Source organism: Rhodamnia argentea, chromosome 7 (genome assembly GCF_020921035.1).
Source record: "Rhodamnia argentea isolate NSW1041297 chromosome 7, ASM2092103v1, whole genome shotgun sequence".
NCBI lineage: Eukaryota > Viridiplantae > Streptophyta > Magnoliopsida > Myrtales > Myrtaceae > Rhodamnia > Rhodamnia argentea.
Genome location: NC_063156.1, coordinates 8,597,817 through 8,617,068, shown reverse-complemented (window position 1 = coordinate 8,617,068; position 19,252 = coordinate 8,597,817). Strand labels below are relative to the sequence as shown.

General features: G+C 39.5%; 3 protein-coding genes across 4 annotated transcripts; 1 reads left to right on the top strand and 2 right to left on the bottom strand.

Moving 5' to 3' along the window:
* Positions 1 to 928: 928 nt before the first annotated feature.
* LOC115752456 (phenylacetaldehyde synthase-like) lies at positions 929 to 8,750 on the bottom strand. Its single transcript, XM_030690653.2, has 12 exons — positions 8,376 to 8,750; positions 7,871 to 7,943; positions 7,340 to 7,570; positions 6,531 to 6,694; positions 5,433 to 5,573; positions 4,858 to 4,917; positions 4,081 to 4,245; positions 2,694 to 2,750; positions 1,925 to 1,989; positions 1,651 to 1,774; positions 1,307 to 1,444; positions 929 to 1,199 (listed from the first exon to the last, which is right to left on the bottom strand). Exons 1-12 carry the CDS (start codon positions 8,622 to 8,624, stop codon positions 1,068 to 1,070), a joined length of 1,599 nt encoding a protein of 532 aa, XP_030546513.2. The 5' UTR covers positions 8,625 to 8,750; the 3' UTR covers positions 929 to 1,067.
* Positions 8,751 to 9,753: 1,003 nt separating this feature from the next.
* On the bottom strand, positions 9,754 to 13,020 carry LOC115752457 (COX assembly mitochondrial protein 2 homolog). 2 transcript variants are annotated; one of them, XM_030690654.2, is made up of 4 exons: positions 12,845 to 13,020; positions 11,494 to 11,560; positions 10,270 to 10,374; positions 9,754 to 10,182 (listed from the first exon to the last, which is right to left on the bottom strand). In XM_030690654.2, exons 2-4 carry the CDS (start codon positions 11,536 to 11,538, stop codon positions 10,087 to 10,089), a joined length of 246 nt encoding a protein of 81 aa, XP_030546514.2. In that variant the 5' UTR covers positions 11,539 to 11,560; positions 12,845 to 13,020; the 3' UTR covers positions 9,754 to 10,086. The 2 variants fall into 2 exon arrangements, with proteins under 2 accessions (XP_030546514.2, XP_048139150.1); XM_048283193.1 differs by lacking the exon at positions 12,845 to 13,020 and having other exon boundaries at positions 11,494 to 11,650.
* A 700-nt stretch (positions 13,021 to 13,720) lies between these two features.
* Positions 13,721 to 18,544, top strand: LOC115752453 (WD repeat-containing protein 70). The gene is given in 9 exon segments (XM_030690647.2): positions 13,721 to 14,490; positions 14,820 to 14,966; positions 14,968 to 15,033; positions 15,117 to 15,317; positions 16,173 to 16,280; positions 16,699 to 16,836; positions 16,938 to 17,189; positions 17,343 to 17,663; positions 17,751 to 18,544. Coding segments are annotated over 9 exon segments (2,031 nt in total). The 5' UTR covers positions 13,721 to 13,860; the 3' UTR covers positions 17,919 to 18,544.
* The last annotated feature ends 708 nt before the right edge of the window (positions 18,545 to 19,252 follow it).

Here is a 19,252-nt window from a genome sequence, read left to right as displayed (position 1 = left end):
ATTTTGGTCCTTTCTTTTTTTTTTCTTTTTATATTTTGTCTTTTCTTTTTTCTTCCGCTTCCTTCTGCTTCCAATTCTTCTCGGCTGTGTTTCCTCCATCCAAGCATTGTTTCTTGTATCTATATCTCTCCTTCTGGCTTATCTGATTCTTGGGCCGATCGGTTTGCAAATCGTCTCGTCTATTGAGATTTTGCTTCATTAGATTTTCAAAGCGAGGGCCACCCGCGGAGGTTGCCGGACTCTGGCGACGATTTTTTCCTTTTGGATATTTGGGCCTTTTCCGCAAGATTCCAATATACTCTTTTTTATCAATTTTCGCCGGAAATTGCTAGTGTGGCGCTAAGGTCATCATAAGCCACCCTCCATGGAACATTGCCATATCAGTAATTTCCGGCAAATATTGATTGAAAGGATTACATTGAAGATTTTGAGTAGACTAAATTGACATCCATATAATAGATTCGAGATTAACAAGACAATTTTCCCACATGACATGCGTCCGAGATTGAATTGTCTTAATCGACCTATCATGCATAATTACATATGCCCTAACCATGAACCTCCTTGGTGGGAGATTTTCTTTTCTGACAATGGAAAAAGGCCACATAACTCACTTGAGAGAATAGAGCCCATTCACTAGCTTCCAGTCTTTGAACGAAACAATGTCTTGGAAAAAGGTTTTCAAAGCCTAAACCAGAGATTGAACCAGACTGGACACTCAAAACTCACACTTGTTTCCCTAATCACAACCCTTCTTCAAATATATAATTTCACACCCTTAATCAGAATCGCAACAGTACTATTGGGAGCGATGCGGTACAAGCGCTGGTCCTGGCTCCTCTTTTGTCGAGTCCGGTTCGCCGTTAAAAGAATGTACGTGCTTTAAAGCCGCTTGACAGATCGGCTTTCGATTGAATTAGTACACTTTTGGCTACCCAGAGGACAGCAACATGGACATATCATCTCTAAGAAAATTGCCTGACGAATTTTCTCCCAGTAGGAGAGAAGCCTTGAGGTCTCTGCAAACATTAGAGTCGGTCCTGAGATTTATGTCGCACAAGAACATCTTAGTTATTTGGAACAGTAGCCAGCAGCTTAGATGCCTCATCTTGCAGAACCTTCCATGCTTCATTAACATGCCTCTCTTCTGTCAATGGAGCCCCGACTGCGAAGCGTAAGATGTACTTACCCGAGAGAACCTGCATCAGCATCACACTTAAAGATGGTAACTTTTCTTCACGAGGAAGCAGGAATGCCAAAAGGGCGTTGCTATCTTTCGATGCTGCGACAAAACAAGTGAACTTACAGTGTGAGAAATGAAGATTTTCCCAGTTGAGTTTACCACATCTAATAGATCGCGGTTCAAGTTGTTTCCTGTATCTCCATTATTGTCAGGAGAGAGTAGACGGAAACAGACCAATGAAAATGTTCGAGGGGCGACAACCTACTCATACAATGTGGAAAAGAAGTATTACAATTGGTAAAACATCAAGCTCTAGAGATGATTCTCGCTCTCGCTCTCCCTCCAAATTGAATGAATATGTTTAAATATCGACTGCCTTTGGGCGTGTGTAGCTGGTGTCAAATTAGTCAAGAAACATGTACCGCGTTTTATGAGAAAACCATTTCCTAGAAACCAGACACAGTTACCTCAAATCTAGGATCTTGGCTGACAAGACCTTCAAACTGTCTGGCCAGCTCAATGTGGTTTCTGAGGTACTTCTGAAGATTTTTTACACCATACAGCCGTAAAACCATCCAAAGCTTCAGTGATCTATAAAGAACAGCATAAATCAACACAACGTAATCCATAAGCTAATAGGAAAAAAACTAAGAAATCATCTCATGAACGATCCATGCAGTCCCACAGGCACATCACATACATAACCCGAGCACTTGTTGAGAAAATGTCGAGAAAATCCACCTAAAACGACGCCCAAGAGGAATTTGCCAGTCTCTGTAATCCACAACCATGTTTGCTTGCGACGCCTGCAGATAGTCTTGTCACTGTAAAACAGGACAAAGAAGAAGCTTCCACATTTTCCAGTTCAAATCAATTCTATGCAGCACTACTAGCATATAACATGTATGGCACCGTCTTATCCATCTTATATTGAGGACAACAGTTCCAAAAGAACGTGGATTCTACTGAAATCAGGAAATCCCGAGACTAAAAAAGTTCATGTTTTCAAAATGCTGAATGTTCCTAGTGTTGACATAAGACAAGACCTAACCTCTGTAGTGTCTCACAGACGCATGGTAGTTGTTTCCAAAGCTCATGAGGAAATTTTAGTGAAGAAAGCAATCTAAGAGCTATTTGATCAAATTAGTTCTAGAAGACATGCAGACCCCTTGATCTGTACTTTACTCATAAAAACTTTCTAAAGTGCATACGGTAAAAATGCGATTATTTCTGGTGTATAATGCAATTTCCTGTTCTCTTGCATAAAAAGATCAAAATAAGAAACACAAGCCAAGACGTAAGGCATAGACTACATACTTGTGGATCTTTGCATTTCTGTCTTAACATTAAAGGTTTGGGGAAAATGCACTGAAAAAATTTGCAGCATAAAGGACAATGCAATAATGAGAAAAGAGAGGGTAGTGATGAGCCAATGGTAGACCAATTCAATATCTACTTTTCCATGAAACTTCAAGGACATAGCGACACATAAATCTTCGCAAAACATTACCTTGTTCTTTAGGTACTCTGGATTGGTAGAAAGGGCCTGAATCAATGCATTTCTGTCCTGGTAAAAAAAACAAATAGAACTTGAGAGGAAACATAAAGGCAAATGACATGCAATTGCACTATTTGGATAAAAGAATGTTCCTCGAGGATGTCAATGTCCAAAGGAGGACAAGAATCAGCAAATTCACATATATTCAAAGACTTTGTAACAGCCGAGTTTTTCTGCAGAATTGTCAAGAAGGATTTCCGATAGACTTAATGACTGCACAATAAGGAACTTTGATAATAGTTTAAACATCATGGAAAATGACTTGTGGAGAACTTTCTTGGTCTGCAATGTAGAGCACTTTGTGTATGAGACTAGAAATATTAGCAAAAAATGATGCCCTCAACATAGGAAAATTTGCTTTATCCTAGTTCCTTAATCCTCAGAAAGATGCACAGCCAAGACAAACAAGCCACTTCTTTGGTAACAATGTTTACCACCTTGATCCCCATCATTATCTCAAGGAACTTTCCTGTCTCTGTGGCAGAGTTTTGTACTGAGAGTACATGTGAACTTCAATCAGGTCTAAGCGCTCGATTATATCTGTAGCAGGAATGAAGGCAAGATGCTACTAATTTCTTTCCCTTAGCCAACGGGGCAAGATCTATCGATTGAGAAGATGCACATACAACTACCCAACAAAGGAATGGGTGGCTCCGTAGATGCCAAAAATGGTCAATGAACTTTGTCAATATGTTCACTTATTAGAAAGATCAATCTTAATCATGTTATTGCATTCTTATTAGATGAACTATACTAGGAATCATTCTTTTAGAACACAGACAAGACAATGAATCTTATATCTCAAGGAACCTTGAAAGCTCATGCTAAAAGAGATACAGCTAAATATATTCCGAAGTGGATAACCAAATAATAAAAACCATGCTCCAATCCTCCGTTATTTGTAATTTGACTGACCATTTGAGTGGAAAACACAATAAAATCATTCCCTAGAATGCATTATTCGGAAGAAGAAAAAAATACAGTGGTAACGCTGTCACTTGCCCCATGAGGAGTTCAAAGTGTTGCATGCTCTGTTTTCTCACATGCTTAGCCACGGCTCACGATGAAAAAGACTCATTCAGCGCCATGTAATTGTATTAAAACAGTACCATTGACTATATTAAAGGATATCTTCGATAGAATCTTAAGGGAAGACAATTTAAGCATAACAAGTTCACTTTGACTACAGGATTTAGACCTGCCACCTCTGTTCAAACTGATAAAAAAGAAAAAGGGCAGTATAAACAAGGATATAGACAAGTAGGAGAGTCATCGCAAACACAAGGATAAGGAGAATCAATCTCATCAATAGATGACATTTAGAAAGCATATGGCTTACTTTTACCCAGAGTGCCGAGCAATCAAAATTTGTCAGAAACCACTTATGCGCATTCATGTTGAACGAATCAGCATCTTCAACGCCGTCAATGTAAGGCCGATATTCAGGACAAATACAAGCACTTCCAGCATATGCAGCATCAATATGGAACCACATTCCATTTCTCTGAAAAAATTTGTAAAATTCCCCATTGAGAGATGCTTTTCTCATACAATGAATGGATCATAAAACCATCATCAACATCAACATCAACATCTACATCACCTTCATCCCAAACTAGTTGGGGTCGGTGGTCGATGAACTCAAAAACAAATAAAATAAAAGCAAGACCAATTGAGAGAAAAGAAATAATTATATAAAAATAAAAATAAATATATAAAAATAAAAATATATAAAACCAGAATGCAAAAAAACCTTTATGTTATTAAACAGATTGCTCTGGTAAACCCTGATCTGATCAGCTCTCATACTATACAAAAACGCTAGTTAACTTGTGTTTGAAAATAAATAGTTCTTTATAAGCAGATAAGAACAAGGAAAGAGCAAAAGTAGGATAAAACGTTGGAGTATATATTCGATATTGGGTACCTCAACTTTAAGCAATAAGTTTAACCTCTTGGAATGTGGCATCGAGTCAAAGCATTTAAGACATGTAGAGCATAAAGTAAGTATAATGCTGGATCAACCTTAAGACATTGCAAACCAGGTTTGACAACTTAGGCCAAAATTTAGACCTTCATAAGAAGCACACAACCATACAATATCAGATGCCCTCACCTTAGCAACTGTTGATAGTGCAGGCAAGGGATCCACTGCCGTTGAAGAGGTTGTACCAACCTGAACATAAATTGAAGATTCTCAACTTGATTGATATTTTAGTGTAGGTAAGTAGAAAATGAATTCAAACTAGATAGCAATCACTAGCCAAAAAAAAAAAAAAATTGTCTCTACTATAAAACTTAACAATAAAGATTTAACACAAAAGACTTCAGCATACCAAGTCAACTCAAGGGACAATAACAGTCCATTGATTCTTCCACACTTAACTGTCTCATCCTTCCATCTACTAACAGTTTAATTAACAAACATGTAATATCATTGTAAAGTCATGGTGACACTTTACATGGTGTATATGGCTGTCAAAGTATTTGAGTATATGAAAAGCATGCTTTTTGATATATCGACCTAATTAGCTTACACAAAGCAATTTTTTTCAGTTATGTTCTCCTACTATCTTGACCAGCCCAATAGGAACTCAGCCTCCAGTACACTTAATAGCTTAATATGTAGCTGCATCAAGAAGCCAATGGACAAAGAGAAACATGAGAACAAATCCCAAGCTCATTACTCACTGTAGCACACAAAAAGAAGGGAACTAAGCCAGTGGATAGGTCCTGAGAAATCACTTCATTAAGTAAATCAGGAGAGACTGCATAGTTGGTAGAAGCATCTGTTTGTAGAACCCTACAGTTCTCTGGATAGATACCTGCTATCTGCCATGAAATATAGAAACAAAATGCTCAACTAATACAAGTTCATAATCTAACCAGCCTATATTCTTTTGAAGATAAATAGATGATCTAGAGAACCATTTTTGCAGCTTCTACCATTTTTTTGGTGTATGCTGCGGAAGAAGATGCATTCTACTTCTTCTGCATCAACACTCACAACCACAATGTTGTTTCATTTACCAATAAAATAGCAGCAAAAGATCTAAACAGCACAAGGAGGGAAGGAGAAACATTTTTGGTGAAAAATTTTGAGGGCATCAAGGGTTCGAGGACTGAAATCCAGCACTTTAAAGGGAAAATGTGCTTAATCAAATGGAATATCTCAGAGCTATAAAGCTCTCCTTACAGGACTGCAGAAAATCATCCTATCCGGTATAAGCTTAAGAATGCTTGCTTTTATAGATAACATTCTTGTTTAACTTTCCACAAATTCGGGCCAGGACATTAATCTGATAACACATCTAAATGTTTGAGCATACTATTTGAAAGAAAAGTGTAAATGTTCAACACAAAAATTAAAGACTACAACATTGTAAAACTTAAGGATTTTTGCAAAACTCCTCTCAGAATTCTTGGAAAACCTATTAGCCTTTCCTTCATACATATTGAACCCTACATTTCTCGGCCTTCCCGTTAAATCCAATGACAAGATATCCTCATAAAGTTATAACCAAATCAAGTATAATATCACTCATAGATCTACTTTCCTGGTTTGACCATTTCATGTTTCAGCACTAAAGCATCCTATCCTGTGTCGTATATCAAATATCAGCTGAAGAACAGAAGTAGGTCCCTAATGCATTAGCAATCATATATTTTAGTTAGTAAATGAACCATAGAGATTAGTTCCTCCTAGGTGAACTAGCCACTGGCTTCTTTCATGAGGAAATTGTCTTGTATTATTCCCAGGGATACACAAGAGAGTGCCCGCAAGAATACCTGGCATGCTTTTTGCAAGGACGAGTGGGTCTGGTCAGAATAATAAACAACAAGCTTATCCAGGGAACTTTTCCCTATTCTACTTAAGAACTTATCTCGAGCAGCCAATAGAACTACTAGAGCAGCTTCACTTGCAGTACCCTGTATTACCCCACCACCTGGTCCTGCATCGTCATACTTGTTAGTAAGCTATCCAAAATGGCACGTAGTTTTGGACTTTTAGAAAGAGGTTTTTTGAAGGCTTTGAAATATTTGGCGCATGTCTAGCATGTCAAGTATACTGCAGCTTCCATTGCTTTATATCCCTGGTTTCAATGATATCAGTTTTCTATAAGCTAAAACTTTCAGCTTTAAATGCAGAAGATAAATTTCTCAGAAGTTGTATGCATTATAGTCACTGCATAATCAAGTTAATGACCCTCATTCTTAACTCATTACATACAATTTGAAATAACTTGCAGAAAGTATAACACCTTTACCTTCATAAGAAAGCAGAAATCATCAAATATGCAAACTAAATAAGGAATGGCAGGGGATGTTTCCGTTTTTCATTGGATGTAGATCACGTCCACAAATCTTATTATACATTTCACATGTGAAATGAAAACCGTTCATGGTGTAACATTGAAGCCAAAAATGCAATAGTTTATTCAATTTCTTCTTCAGTACTCATCATGAGCAGGACAGAAGTGATTCTGCAACCGACTGATTAAATGAAGAGAAGTAATTTTTTTATTTTCATGTCATATGGTAATTTAAGAAGAACCAGGACATTTGATGCCATCGAGATTGTTAGCACACAAACTGACCTGTTGAAAGGAAGTCATCAGGCAGATTGAGAAGTTTAGCGAGCCAATCCAGAACTATCATTTCGAGTTCTGTTGCAGCAGGGGAAGTAATCCAGCTGAAGCCAACAATGTTGAGGCCAGCACTGAGCATCTCTCCCATGAAACCGGCTATACTGCTGTTAGAAGGATAATATGCAAAATAATTTGGACTCTGCCAATGGGTCATCCCAGGTAATATTTTTGCCTGTACATCTGCAGTCATATAATAGAGAAAGAGAGATACTTTATTTAGATTAACAGCTACTTTAACTAACTTATCAATTGGCAAGCGTTACATGGTCTCTCTGTTTGCCTTCATATACAATCTAATCCGCAAAGACCCATTTGACTGCAAAAGATAGGTACACTCCAAGTTTTGAACAAAAAAAAAAATGCAATCCGGGATTTCCAAGTTAGAAATATTGCTGCAAGTATAAGTTAAGAATCCATATGAAAACTGCCCAAGTTTGACCCATCATGATCTTATGAAGAAGAGCAGCAGGAGAACCACACCTTCAAGAACTTGTTGCAACGATTCAGGACAATCAGGCGCAGAATCTGGAAGAAGTTTATGTAAATAGCCAGGCTGCATGGAGGAACCAGATTGACTTTCTTAGCCATAACTCTCACGTGCTTAGAGAAAGAAACAAAAGAAAAGGTTTAACTCGAAGTTTTGGGACCACTATCACTTCTATAGTAAGCTGCTAGCGTGACAGTAGGACATTACCGTCAGTTATTTCTGACCACATGATCTGTTAATTAACGAGCATTTTATGCAAAACGAGCGGCCATGGTACGTGAATCTAGATTGAGATTGTACCATCCCTGATAGTACATGAAAGCATTTCCCACTTCTATATATGTCTATCTGTCATCACTCATCAGCACCATTTATGAAAGTTACCGTAGAAACTCCATATGCGTAGTAACCATCTCTCTCTCTCTCGCACGCGCAACAACTCCCAGTCAACTATAACATGGAGATGCGAAATGAAGGAGACGAGAAGGGGACGGAAACCTCGACTTGGCTGAGGACGGGGAAGCTCTCGATGGACTTGTAGTAGTCCGCGATGAAATCCACCATCCTATGTGCATTCTCTCTCAGCTGCTCCGCATCCATCGGCTTCAACTCTCCCTCCCTGCATTTTGCAACAACCGAAGCAAAGAGACGATAAACGATTGGATCAGCATCACCGACACTCTTCATCACGCAAACGAACTCGAACCGAGCAGTAACTCCTGGCAATGTACCAAGCACCGCGACCATCACTTACATAACTCCGATGAAGCAGAACGTTGAAAGGAAGGAGAGAGAGAGAGAGAGAGAAGAGAGTGCGATGGGGTGAGAAGGGAACGTCGAGAACGGGACTCCGGTTGGCCTTTCTTCGCTCTCGTGAGGAATGCGGCTTTATCGCGGTCGCCGGCTCTCCATCTCGGCGGCGAGTCTCAACGGCGAGCGTGCGTGTGCCGGGAGAGGAGGGAGGGAGGGAAAGACGGGTATGTGTGGGAGAAGGCGGCGAAGAGTGCATTAATTTCGCGACAATGCGTTGACCACGTGAAATCCAAAGACCAATTTCAATTTGGCCTTTCCTACTCACGTGAATCACGTGACATCGCAAATAATCCCCATATTTTTGCCTGACGGGTCACGTGGCTTCTAAACTTTCGACCGATGCACTTAAAACCCTAAACTTTTATTTAATGACCCGTATCGCCCCCGAACTTTCTATTGATTCGATCACGTCCTTGAACTCTTTCGAAATTTTTTATGCTGTTTCAAATTTACTTGAAATTACCAAAAAGAAAAAAAAAATAACAGGCACTCGTTTTCAATGTGTACTGTTTGCTTAAGATAAGCAAATTTTCCTTTACTGGATCTCCTCAAACAAGTGTTCTCATTTACTTATCTCACAGAGCTTGTGCAAAGAGAAGAACAAGGACAATGATACCAAAAACATCCGCTATCAAAAGAGTACTTAGTTTCGTCCTGTTCATTCTCAATTTGGCTTGATGAAGATTGAACGTTAAAGAAGTAAGATGACATCAGTATTGGGTGGGGCTACGCAATTCGGGTTACGCCAAAAAACGGTAGTGATATGCAATTCATCTGGTTCCCTCCCTAGCATCACTACTCCTTAGCTTCGAATTCCGTCGCCTAAGCGAATCTTTCCTTACTAGGGAAGAGCTTGTGTGTTGGATAAATATGCGCTAATCTTGTCCACCAAGGGAACTTGTAAAATCTAACGCGCAAGAATGAACAACATAAGTAGGATACAAAGACCGAGCCACAACCGCCGCATGAATCAATGCACGCGAAGAATAGAGCATGCCAATAGACAGAAGTGTACTGACCAAACAATTAATGTGTCTAAAGCCAAAGGGCAGAGAACCATCACTTTTGGTTTCAAACTTTCATAATCATGTTGACATTATTCCGTAAATGTTCTTCAATTCAGCATGCCTAGTACTACATGTAGGAACATCCTGAAGATTTGCCCCACTGTAGCTTCCAGAGCTCTCTTTTTCCATGCAAAAGTTTCCCTACAAATTTCGTGTTTATGGTGTTGAAGCTTCTTTTATTTTTCCAGGAATCTACAGAGAAGAATATGCTGTTACAAATTTCTCTGGCGCAAAATTCTCAAAAATCAAACTCCCTCAATTGTACAATATTCTGATTCAAATTAGAAGTCACTCCATTACTAAGGACTAATCTTGCAGAGTATCTCTGTTCATTGACTTGTCTCAGCCGTTTCCTTTCTATAAGCTTGCAGCCTCTCTCTCAGTTTCTTGCTCTCTTCAAAGTTCACCTTTCGTTTCACGGCTTTCTATAGAAATATTGGAATCATGCAACAAAATTAATTGAAAGTTCACAACACTGAATGATAACCTTTTCACTAAAATAAAAGCCTCACCTCTGCCCGAAAACAGCGATCGAGCTTTATTTTTAGGTCGGTACATTCGCCGAAAAATTTTGCAAGGGGATGGTCTAAGTGACACTGTTGAAACTGTTCAATTATCTGCAGCAAATGAAAACTTCAGTTAGCACTTGTCCAGTTTTCTAACTAAAGACAGAACGATTGTCACTGGGATTTATGCATTTAAGTTATGCATTTTGCCTGATGATGAACCCCATCGAAGTATCGAGTGTGTGTCCAAAATACTGTGCTTTATGCAGTGCGGGCATGTGCTTAATCAATAGTTAGCAAATTGATTAGGGGATTTCTAGTTCACTGCCAAAAAAGGTTATTGCAAATACAATTTTCCTTTTCTTGGTAACCAAAGTTAATATCCTTTAATTGATCGAATCACAGAGAGACCTCTTTCAAACTTGGAACAGCAACCTTTCTTAGAAAATGTTGGTTAATTTTTTAACAAGACAGTACAGATTTTTTCACAACCTTTCCAGGGGGGGAAGTAACATAGCTCCATCAATCTTGTAAATGACTCTGTGCACAGATTCATCATCCATGATGAGATCATAGAAAAGAATCCACTAAGATGCATTCAGTACGGAGCAAACAGGAAAATGAAAAGATCCAGCTACTGATCCCAAAAATTACAAAAGATCAGGAGACTTCCTTAGAATACTTTGGCATCAGGACAATCCAGTCCAGTAGTTCTATTATAGGGGACATAATACATAATATACAGAATTTCTTTGATTTTAACCTTTTAAAACTGCTGCTAACAGAATCACTGTGGTCTTATGTCCAGCAAGTTGATCACACATGCAGAAAAATGATGATTAAAACTAAAACATCAAGTTTTAATAGTACCTCTTGGAAAAATGTGCTTTCTGTCCTTGATACTATTCACGGTGTTACTAAAAGAATGAAATACAAAAGCATATCCGCTTACTAACCTAAGAAAACTTGAGGTGAATTTTGAAAGAACAATCCCACTTATCCTACAAAGATAAAAAAGAAGAAAGGAGCCGGAGAGCCCTTCCATGCACAACAAGCATATTTCAGGCAAATTAAAGTAAAGATGCATTAATTTTTTTCACAAATTGAGGTGACACAAGATCTTGACGAGAATCTTCCAAACTAAGCCATTGATCCTCAGAAACCAACAAAATACAGATAGCAGGAGCATTTTTAAGCTGTTAAGTAAACTGAAAAGCATAATAGACTTACTTCAGCACACATTGGATGACGGTGCAATGTTAGAGGGGGATGCATATTGTCTACGACTCAAGCAGCCCCTACAGCAACATGAGAAAAATTGGAAGATAATATGAGGGTTCAACATCTAATCGCAGATCACCAACAAGCACAAATCGAAAAATCACAGATCAATTATCTTTCCACTTAAGAAGCAAATACGGACAAATAGGTCATCTAAAATATGAGTATCAAGGATGAAGGAAACTTGTTTGAAGAGAACAATAAAACTTGAGAAAAAAAGAAGTGAATACAATAAGAGGAAGTTCCATTGTGATCTAACGAGTTGTCATCCCATTTCAAATCCTACAAAGCCACAGCTTTAACGTGCATAGAATTTTGTTCAGCTAGTAATATACAATCTACAGTGTCTTTGTGGGTGGGACAAGGAAGACCATACATAAATGTCTTGTGGGCGAGACCAGGAAACTCTAAAGACAACTTTTTTAAGCTAAAGGTGACTGGAACTTGTGCCTGTAAAGTCAAACTCAAAAGTCTTGCGTACTAATCTCCAACACACAGGCATTGAAGAAGAATTTCTTCGTATTACTTCACAGCAGATTTCTGAACATCAAATCTCTCTCAGTTTTGAAACGAGGAGGCATATAAGAGTGGAATTTCAGCACAATTAGGAACACGACGTGGAGTGTAACCTTTCGGATGCACACGAATGGACATTTCTTGTTTAACATGTTTAAAGAAAATGAAATCCTTAACGCTGATGGAATTTTCAAAAAATATTTCCATAAAAACAAAGCGCAGTTTAAGTAAAAAAGAGATCCTATAGATAATAATAAAATAAACTATATCTTATTTAGGCACTCGTCAATTTCTATTTATTTTAAGCCTGATTTTGAACCTTACCAAAAAAAAAAATCCTTAAGGCTGATGGATAATTCATGTGGCGGCATCCCATTCTTTTATCCGCGATTGAAACAAAGGAAGCAGGCCAAAGCCTAATTAACTCAACTTGAACGAAAGGCATAGGCATAAAATCCTACTAATTAGCCGAAAACCGGTTCACTCTCACCATTAACAGATCGAGTTCCAGCATATCTCAATTGGAAAGCATTGACAAGGAAGATCAATCGGATTTGAACAGGATACATGTACTCCCAGAGAGAAGCAAAAATTCGCTACTGCGTACCAACGTTCTCCTAGGTTACCGAAGAACCTCCGAATAGACTCCACGACTCATCAGATCAATCAGGGGGACATTTAAAAAACAAAAAAAACGGGAAAGCGAAACTTGCCGAACGCGGTGATAATTTCAGGATAATCACAGACGGAGGCAGCGCTAGAGAGAAGGGGAGGGAGAGAGTACCGTTGGTGGTGATGTATCTCTCTAGTTCAGGCGGTTGATGCAGCGGTGGACCGGAGACACGCGGTTGCTCCGGCGAGAGCTTTGGGCGGGTCCTCGCGCCGGAGGCTCAAATGGGAGCTACAGCGCGGCGGCCGATGTGAGCAGCGGATTACGTGGGAAGAGGTTATTTCGCTGTGGCTTTATAATTCGTTAAATTCAAGCACTTATTTTATTTTCTCTTCACAATTATGAAAAAAGGAAAGCTACATTTTCAAATATTAAAGCCTAATAAAAAAAATATAAATGACTGCAGATCTCAATATATATGTAAACCCACTGAACATTATTACTACTATTTTATCGGTATATCTCCTATTAAATTATCAAATTACATTTTATTAATATTATTTTATCGATATAAATAAAAGTGATATTATTTGCATATTTTTTATTATGTTCATTAGACTTTTTTTTTCTGTTGAACACTAAACTTTGAGAATGCGTTTGTTTCAAAAAAAAAAAAATTGATCAATTTTCAGAAAACATTTCCATTAAAACAAACGCAATTTAAGTAATAACAAGATCATATAGATAATATTAAAATAAAATATATTTTATTTGAGGCTACGTCGTCAATTCCTATTTATTTCGAGCCTGATCTTAAATTCTAATAATCGGTATAGCTCTCAACTTACGTGCCTATGATTTCGTTTCCTGCTGTGTCGGGAGCCGTGAGGTGTAGACCGCCCCCAATACTCCAATAGATTTTCCGACGAGTTTGAGCCAAAATAAAATTGAAGTTGGAGAGATTTACAGATAATAAAGTGGATAAATTCATGAAATTAAAAGCTTAAATAGAAAATTAGAGCGACGAAACATATAAAACCCCAATTTCTGTTTTCTCCTGGGCTTCCATGGCGGTACCTTGTTAAACTTCCGCAAGACGAAGAAGAAGCTGCAAGCCTGCGAGACGACTCTCAAGCTCGCTACACTCTCTCTCTCTCTCTCTCTCTCTCTTCCTTCGGTGAGCTACGGCTATGGAGGACGAAGCGGAGATATACGACGGCGTGAGAGCTCAGTTCCCTCTCACCTTCGGCAAGCAGTCCAAGCCCCAAACTTCCCTGGAATCCGTCCACCGCGCCACTCGCCGCCACGGCCCCAACCCCAACCCCAACCCCGACTCCTCCTCCTCTCCTTCCCCTTCTCTTCCCTCTACTACCTCCGCCGCCGTCGCCGCCGCCGGCGAGAGCAGCGGTCTGCCTTCTCTCTCCTCCTCCTCCAGAGCCTGGCTCGAGGCGGTCCGCGCCGGAAACCCTAGGCCTGACCCCGAGGCTGGAATCGGCTCCCGCCGCGGTGGCGATGGTGAAGGCGGTGATCGTGCGGTGATAGGTCCACCTCGCCCGCCGCCGGGATTGATTTCCAATGATGATGGCGGGGGCGAGGACGATGACGACGACGACGACGACGGGGTTATGGTCGGCCCGCCGCCGCCTCCTCCTGGGAACCTTGGAGATGGCGATGATGAGGAAGAGGAAGAGGTAATGATTGGGCCGCCACGGCCACCGAATGTAGATTCGGGCGAGGAGGAAGAAGGGGAGGAAGAAGAGGAGGAGAACCAATATCGGATACCTCTCAGCAATGAGATCGAGCTCAAAGGCCACACTAAGGTATCTCTATTTCTCTCCCCTGTCCCTTTGTTGGTAGCATTCTTAGTTTTATTGATTTGACATGAAGATATTCATCTGGCGACTTACTCTTCGATGCCAGCATGTTAAACAATCATATTGTCATTGTTTGTGATAGTTTGAATGTGCTTTAGATTTCTCAGCGACTAGAGTACTGGAGTTAAGAATACATTGAAAAATGCTGGAGATTTTGAAACAACCCTGTAGATGGCATCAAGTGATTCCCATGAAACCTGTAGCTTCGTAGTGGTTAGCTTTCTGACATTGTGGTTCTGACTTGCTGAACTTCTACACAAAATTGCAATTAACAGGTTGTATCTACTCTTGCTGTTGACCCCACCGGTTCTCGGGTTCTGTCCGGCAGTTATGATTACTCTGTACGGATGTATGACTTTCAAGGGATGAATTCTCGCCTATCATCATTTAGAGATTTGGAGCCATTTGAAGGTCATCAAGTTCCGTAACTTAAGCTGGAGTCCGACAGCAGACCGATTTTTGTGCGTAACTGGCTCAGCTCAAGCTAAGGTAGCTTTAGTGGTACTTATCATTTTCCTGAAAGCTGTGGTGCATCTTGGCTCCTCTGACAATTGTTCTCCTTGGTGACGCAGATCTATGATCGTGACGGGCTTACATTAGGTGAATTTGTGAAGGGGGACATGTATATTCGTGACTTGAAAAATACGAAGGGCCATATATCTGGATTGACTTGGGGAGAGTGGCACCCTAAAACAAAGGAGACAATTTTAACATCATCGGAGGATGGATCTCTTCGCATATGGGATGTGAATGACTTCAAAAGTCAAAAGCAGGTATTTTTTCCTCATATCCTGACTTTGAGTTTGTGTAAAGACATGGTTATTGAGTTGTTGCACTGCTATATATTTTTGTTGTTTCCCCTTTGACAGTCTTATTCTTTTTTGCTCTTGATTGAGCTGTTTATACTGAGATTATGTAGGAATATATCTCAGTAGTTGAACTATTCGCTTTCGATGTAAATTGTTAATAGCTGGTCTGCTTCAATTTTTCAAGAGGGCATGATGATGAACTACTGGTCTGTTTTGCTTTTTATATTTTTCCCCTTACTGCATTTATATAGTTTTTTTTTTTTTTTGGTCGAAATTTATATAGTTTTACTGGCAGTCTTCCTCAGTTTCCACTTGATCCGTCTAACTTGTGGGTCATCAATATAAATGAAGAAATAAGTTCTGGCGGGCAGAAACAAGCTATAGTCTTTATTCACAGGAATCACAGCATTCAGATTTTGAGATATCGTTTCCCTCCACACATGGAATCAATTATGATGGATAAAATCTACAAAAGTTAATTCTAAATCAGAAAGTTCTGGTTTCTCTTTAACCGCTTCCGGCAATGATTTTTGTCATCCCCCTTCCATCTCAATCTTGAGCTACCACTTTTACCTCAATCCCTACAATGAAATCTCTGTAGACTTTTCTTATGCCATTGTATGAGTTTCTTCAGTTGCTTTTCTGATGATCTGGCAACCACTGTAGACTTTTCTTGCTTCCATTGAGCTTATGTATGGCCACTTCTGTTTAGCAACAAATTGTAGAAACAATTGGCCACTTAAGGCATCTCTTTGCTTGTTGTGTTATTTTCCATAAAGGACTAGAATTGGGCCTTTTGCTAACTTGTTCATTATATAGGTTATTAAACCGAAGCTTGCAAGGCCTGGAAGAGTACCCGTGACAACATGCACTTGGGATCGTGAGGGGAAATGCATTGCAGGTGGTATTGGGGATGGTTCAATACAGGTATTATGTCCCGTTTATGTCATATTGGGAGAAGTGATGCTAGGGTGTAAGATTTTATCCCTCTGGTGATGGCGATTTTGTTTCGTTAGAGTAATTAAATATCAAATCATGCCTTCATCTAATAGCTTAAGCTTTTAGAACAATTGGCAATGCTCCCTCAAAATCTCACATGATGTTAGAGCAACCTTTCCAAGCCCCGTTTGCCTCGCCAATTAAATATTTCCACGCTTAGTATTTGCCAAAAAGATCAAACTAAGTATGAGGGAGAGTGTCAAAATAATTAAATATTAAATCACGCCTTCATGTAATAGCTTAAGCTTTTAGAATAGTTGGCAATGGTTCCACAAAATTTCACATGTTCCCATCTAATTGTCATCTACTACTCACTTTTTTTTTTGTCAACTGCCGGATTTGACAGATCTGGAAACTTAAGCCAGGATGGGGAAGCAGGCCGGACATTCACATCGAGAAAGCTCACACGGATGATATAACTGGGCTTAAGTTTTCCAGCGATGGGAAAATTTTACTGACAAGAAGCTACGATGGTTCACTTAAGGTAATTACATGGATATGACTGAAGCTCACATTCAGTTTTGATTGTCAATTACAATCAATTTTTCAAGTTTATCTCATCTTCTTATGTTTGATACGCATTAGGTGTGGGATTTGCGCCTTATGAAAAATCCCCTCAAAGTTTTTGAGGATCTTCCAAATCACTATGCCCAGACAAATATTGCATTTAGTCCCGACGAGCAGCTATTCTTGACTGGAACTTCTGTTGAAAGGGAGTCCACAACTGGAGGCTTGTTGTGTTTCTTTGATCGATCTAAACTTGAGCTTATATCAAGAATTGGGATTTCTCCTACTTGTAGTGTGGTGCAGTGTGCCTGGCACCCCAGGCTGAACCAGGTACTAGATGTAACTATATGCTAGTTCGACCTGGAGAAAATACTCGATAGAATTACTGCACAGGTGTATAAACTCGGGATCTTTTGCTTTTTCCCTACGAAGATGTGACCAATGACTATTCCATCTCCCTCATTGTCTTTTGCTTTGTTATAGATCTTTGCAAGTTCTGGGGATAAAAGCCAAGGAGGAACTCACGTTCTTTATGATCCCACCCTCAGTGAGAGAGGAGCTCTTGTTTGTGTTGCTCGTGCGCCAAGGAAAAAATCTGTGGACGACTTTGAGTTAAAGCCTGTCATTCACAACCCCCATGCATTGCCTTTGTTTAGGGATCAGCCAAGCCGTAAGCGTCAACGTGAAAAGATCCTCAAGGATCCATTAAAATCCCATAAACCAGAGGTTCCCATGAATGGACCTGGACATGGTGGAAGAATTGGTACAACCAAGGGAAGTTTATTGACCCAATATCTTCTCAAGGTAAGTATTTCGTCCTCCATTTCAATTCTTATCTGTTTTAGTTAGGTTCTGAGGGTAACTGAGGATAATTGCTACTTCCAATTGCAGCAAGGAGGTTTGATTAAGGAAACATGGATGGAAGAAGATCCTAGAGAAGCTATACTGAAGTATGCTGATGTCGCAGAAAAAGATCCAAAGTTCATTGCCCCTGCATATGCCCAAACCCAACCTGAGCCTGTTTTTGCAAAATCTGATTCTGAAGATGAAGAAAAATGATGTCCCATCCTATGGTGCTTCTTTTGGATAATTGCTGTAGTCGTTGGACACATGAGGAAGAAAAATGGTAATGTTTGGATTATGAAGTGTCAATGTGCAGCTTACCGTACTAGTCCATCAGTTCTGTCTTGTGTTATCCCGTGGCTACTTGGCAGCATTTGCTTGATTCCATGTTTTGTTTGATAACCAGGGATAGGACTACTTATATGTGAAGAGCTAGCAACTATTGAGACCATGTATTGATCTAGTGGGAATGTCAACGAAGAATGGGTTTCTTTACTCAATTAATTTGAGTGGTCTGCTGGGTTCAAAATAATGGAGACATCAACTCAGTTTAAAACCAGGAATTCTCTAGGAAGAATCTCTTGCATTTAGCTGGCCTTTTCGATCATATGATGTGCAGTTTATATTAGTATGGTTCGAGAAAAAGTAAGAGTACATTTTAACTGCTCTTCTTCAGTCATGGAGGCTTCCTTTGCTGAGAGATGTACCTTTAGCGACGTGATGCATAGCAGTCCTTCATATTTATGTGGTTTAAGAGATGGGATCAATTGTTTTGCTCCTTCATCAGATCAATTAAGTTCATGGAACTAAGCTTTTCATTGTAATGGGGGCAGTTTCTGCTATACATGGTATGCAACTATCTGCCTATGGGGCATTCGGTCTTTCTGTTGTGCGCGTGTGCATTTTGCGTCCTTTTTTATCCTAGCTGCTCTTTGGTTGAAATATAGACGTGAAAGAAGTCGGGTGAAATTGTATGGTTCTAAGCTTCGTTATTTTGTTACTCCTTTCATTTTCAACTTCGCCTTTGGCTTTTTGGTTGCATGCATTATGGAAAGCTGGAACTTGATAGAGTTACTTTGGGTTATCCAGGATGCTGGGCAAGCAGTGTTTCATCAGTTTTGTTTGACTATGGACAGTAGGAAAGGGGAAAGTGGCGAAGTGTGTTCTCTGAGTTATTCAGAACTGAAGATTTGTGGTGGAAAAACTGTTTAAACTGGTGAATTTGAAAGGTGGAGAATGGGATGATCCTCATGGTGGACTTTCGTTTCGAAAGGCAACTTCTTTTTCCTTTTCTTTTCTTTTTCTTCTTTTTGGCCCCCTTAGGCGACGTAGATTTCAGAAACCGACCCAATTTTCTTGAATTTGCAAATCTACATTAATCAGATTGACGAAAGACTTACTAGGGCAATCGGTACTCTCAAAATCGAATATCTCCTCATTAATTTTTTTAAACATGTGCATCAGGAACACTCATTAACACAGAATTCAGAAAAATGTCAAAGAAAAAAGGTAATTAACCTGATCATCCCTTTATAGCTCATGTCGACAAT

Bases quoted from the DNA above. Each gene is read 5' to 3' on its own strand.
- LOC115752456 (XM_030690653.2), bottom strand. From the start codon at position 8,624: ATGGTCGCGGTGCTTGGTACATTGCCAGGAGTTACTGCTCGGTTCGAG. The intron at 7,571-7,870 runs GTGTGGTTCTCC...ATATGACTGCAG, and splicing joins GTTGCAACAAGTTCTTGAAG to ATGTACAGGCAAAAATATTA. The intron at 1,200-1,306 runs GTAAGTTCACTT...ATGCTGATGCAG, and splicing joins AAATCTTCATTTCTCACACT to GTTCTCTCGGGTAAGTACAT.
- LOC115752457 (XM_030690654.2), bottom strand. From the start codon at position 11,538: ATGCATCCCCCTCTAACATTGCACCGTCATCCAATGTGTGCTGAA. The intron at 10,375-11,493 runs GTAAGTCTATTA...CATTTGCTGCAG, and splicing joins GTCATCCAATGTGTGCTGAA to ATAATTGAACAGTTTCAACA. The intron at 10,183-10,269 runs GTGAGGCTTTTA...ATATTTCTATAG, and splicing joins ATCGCTGTTTTCGGGCAGAG to AAAGCCGTGAAACGAAAGGT.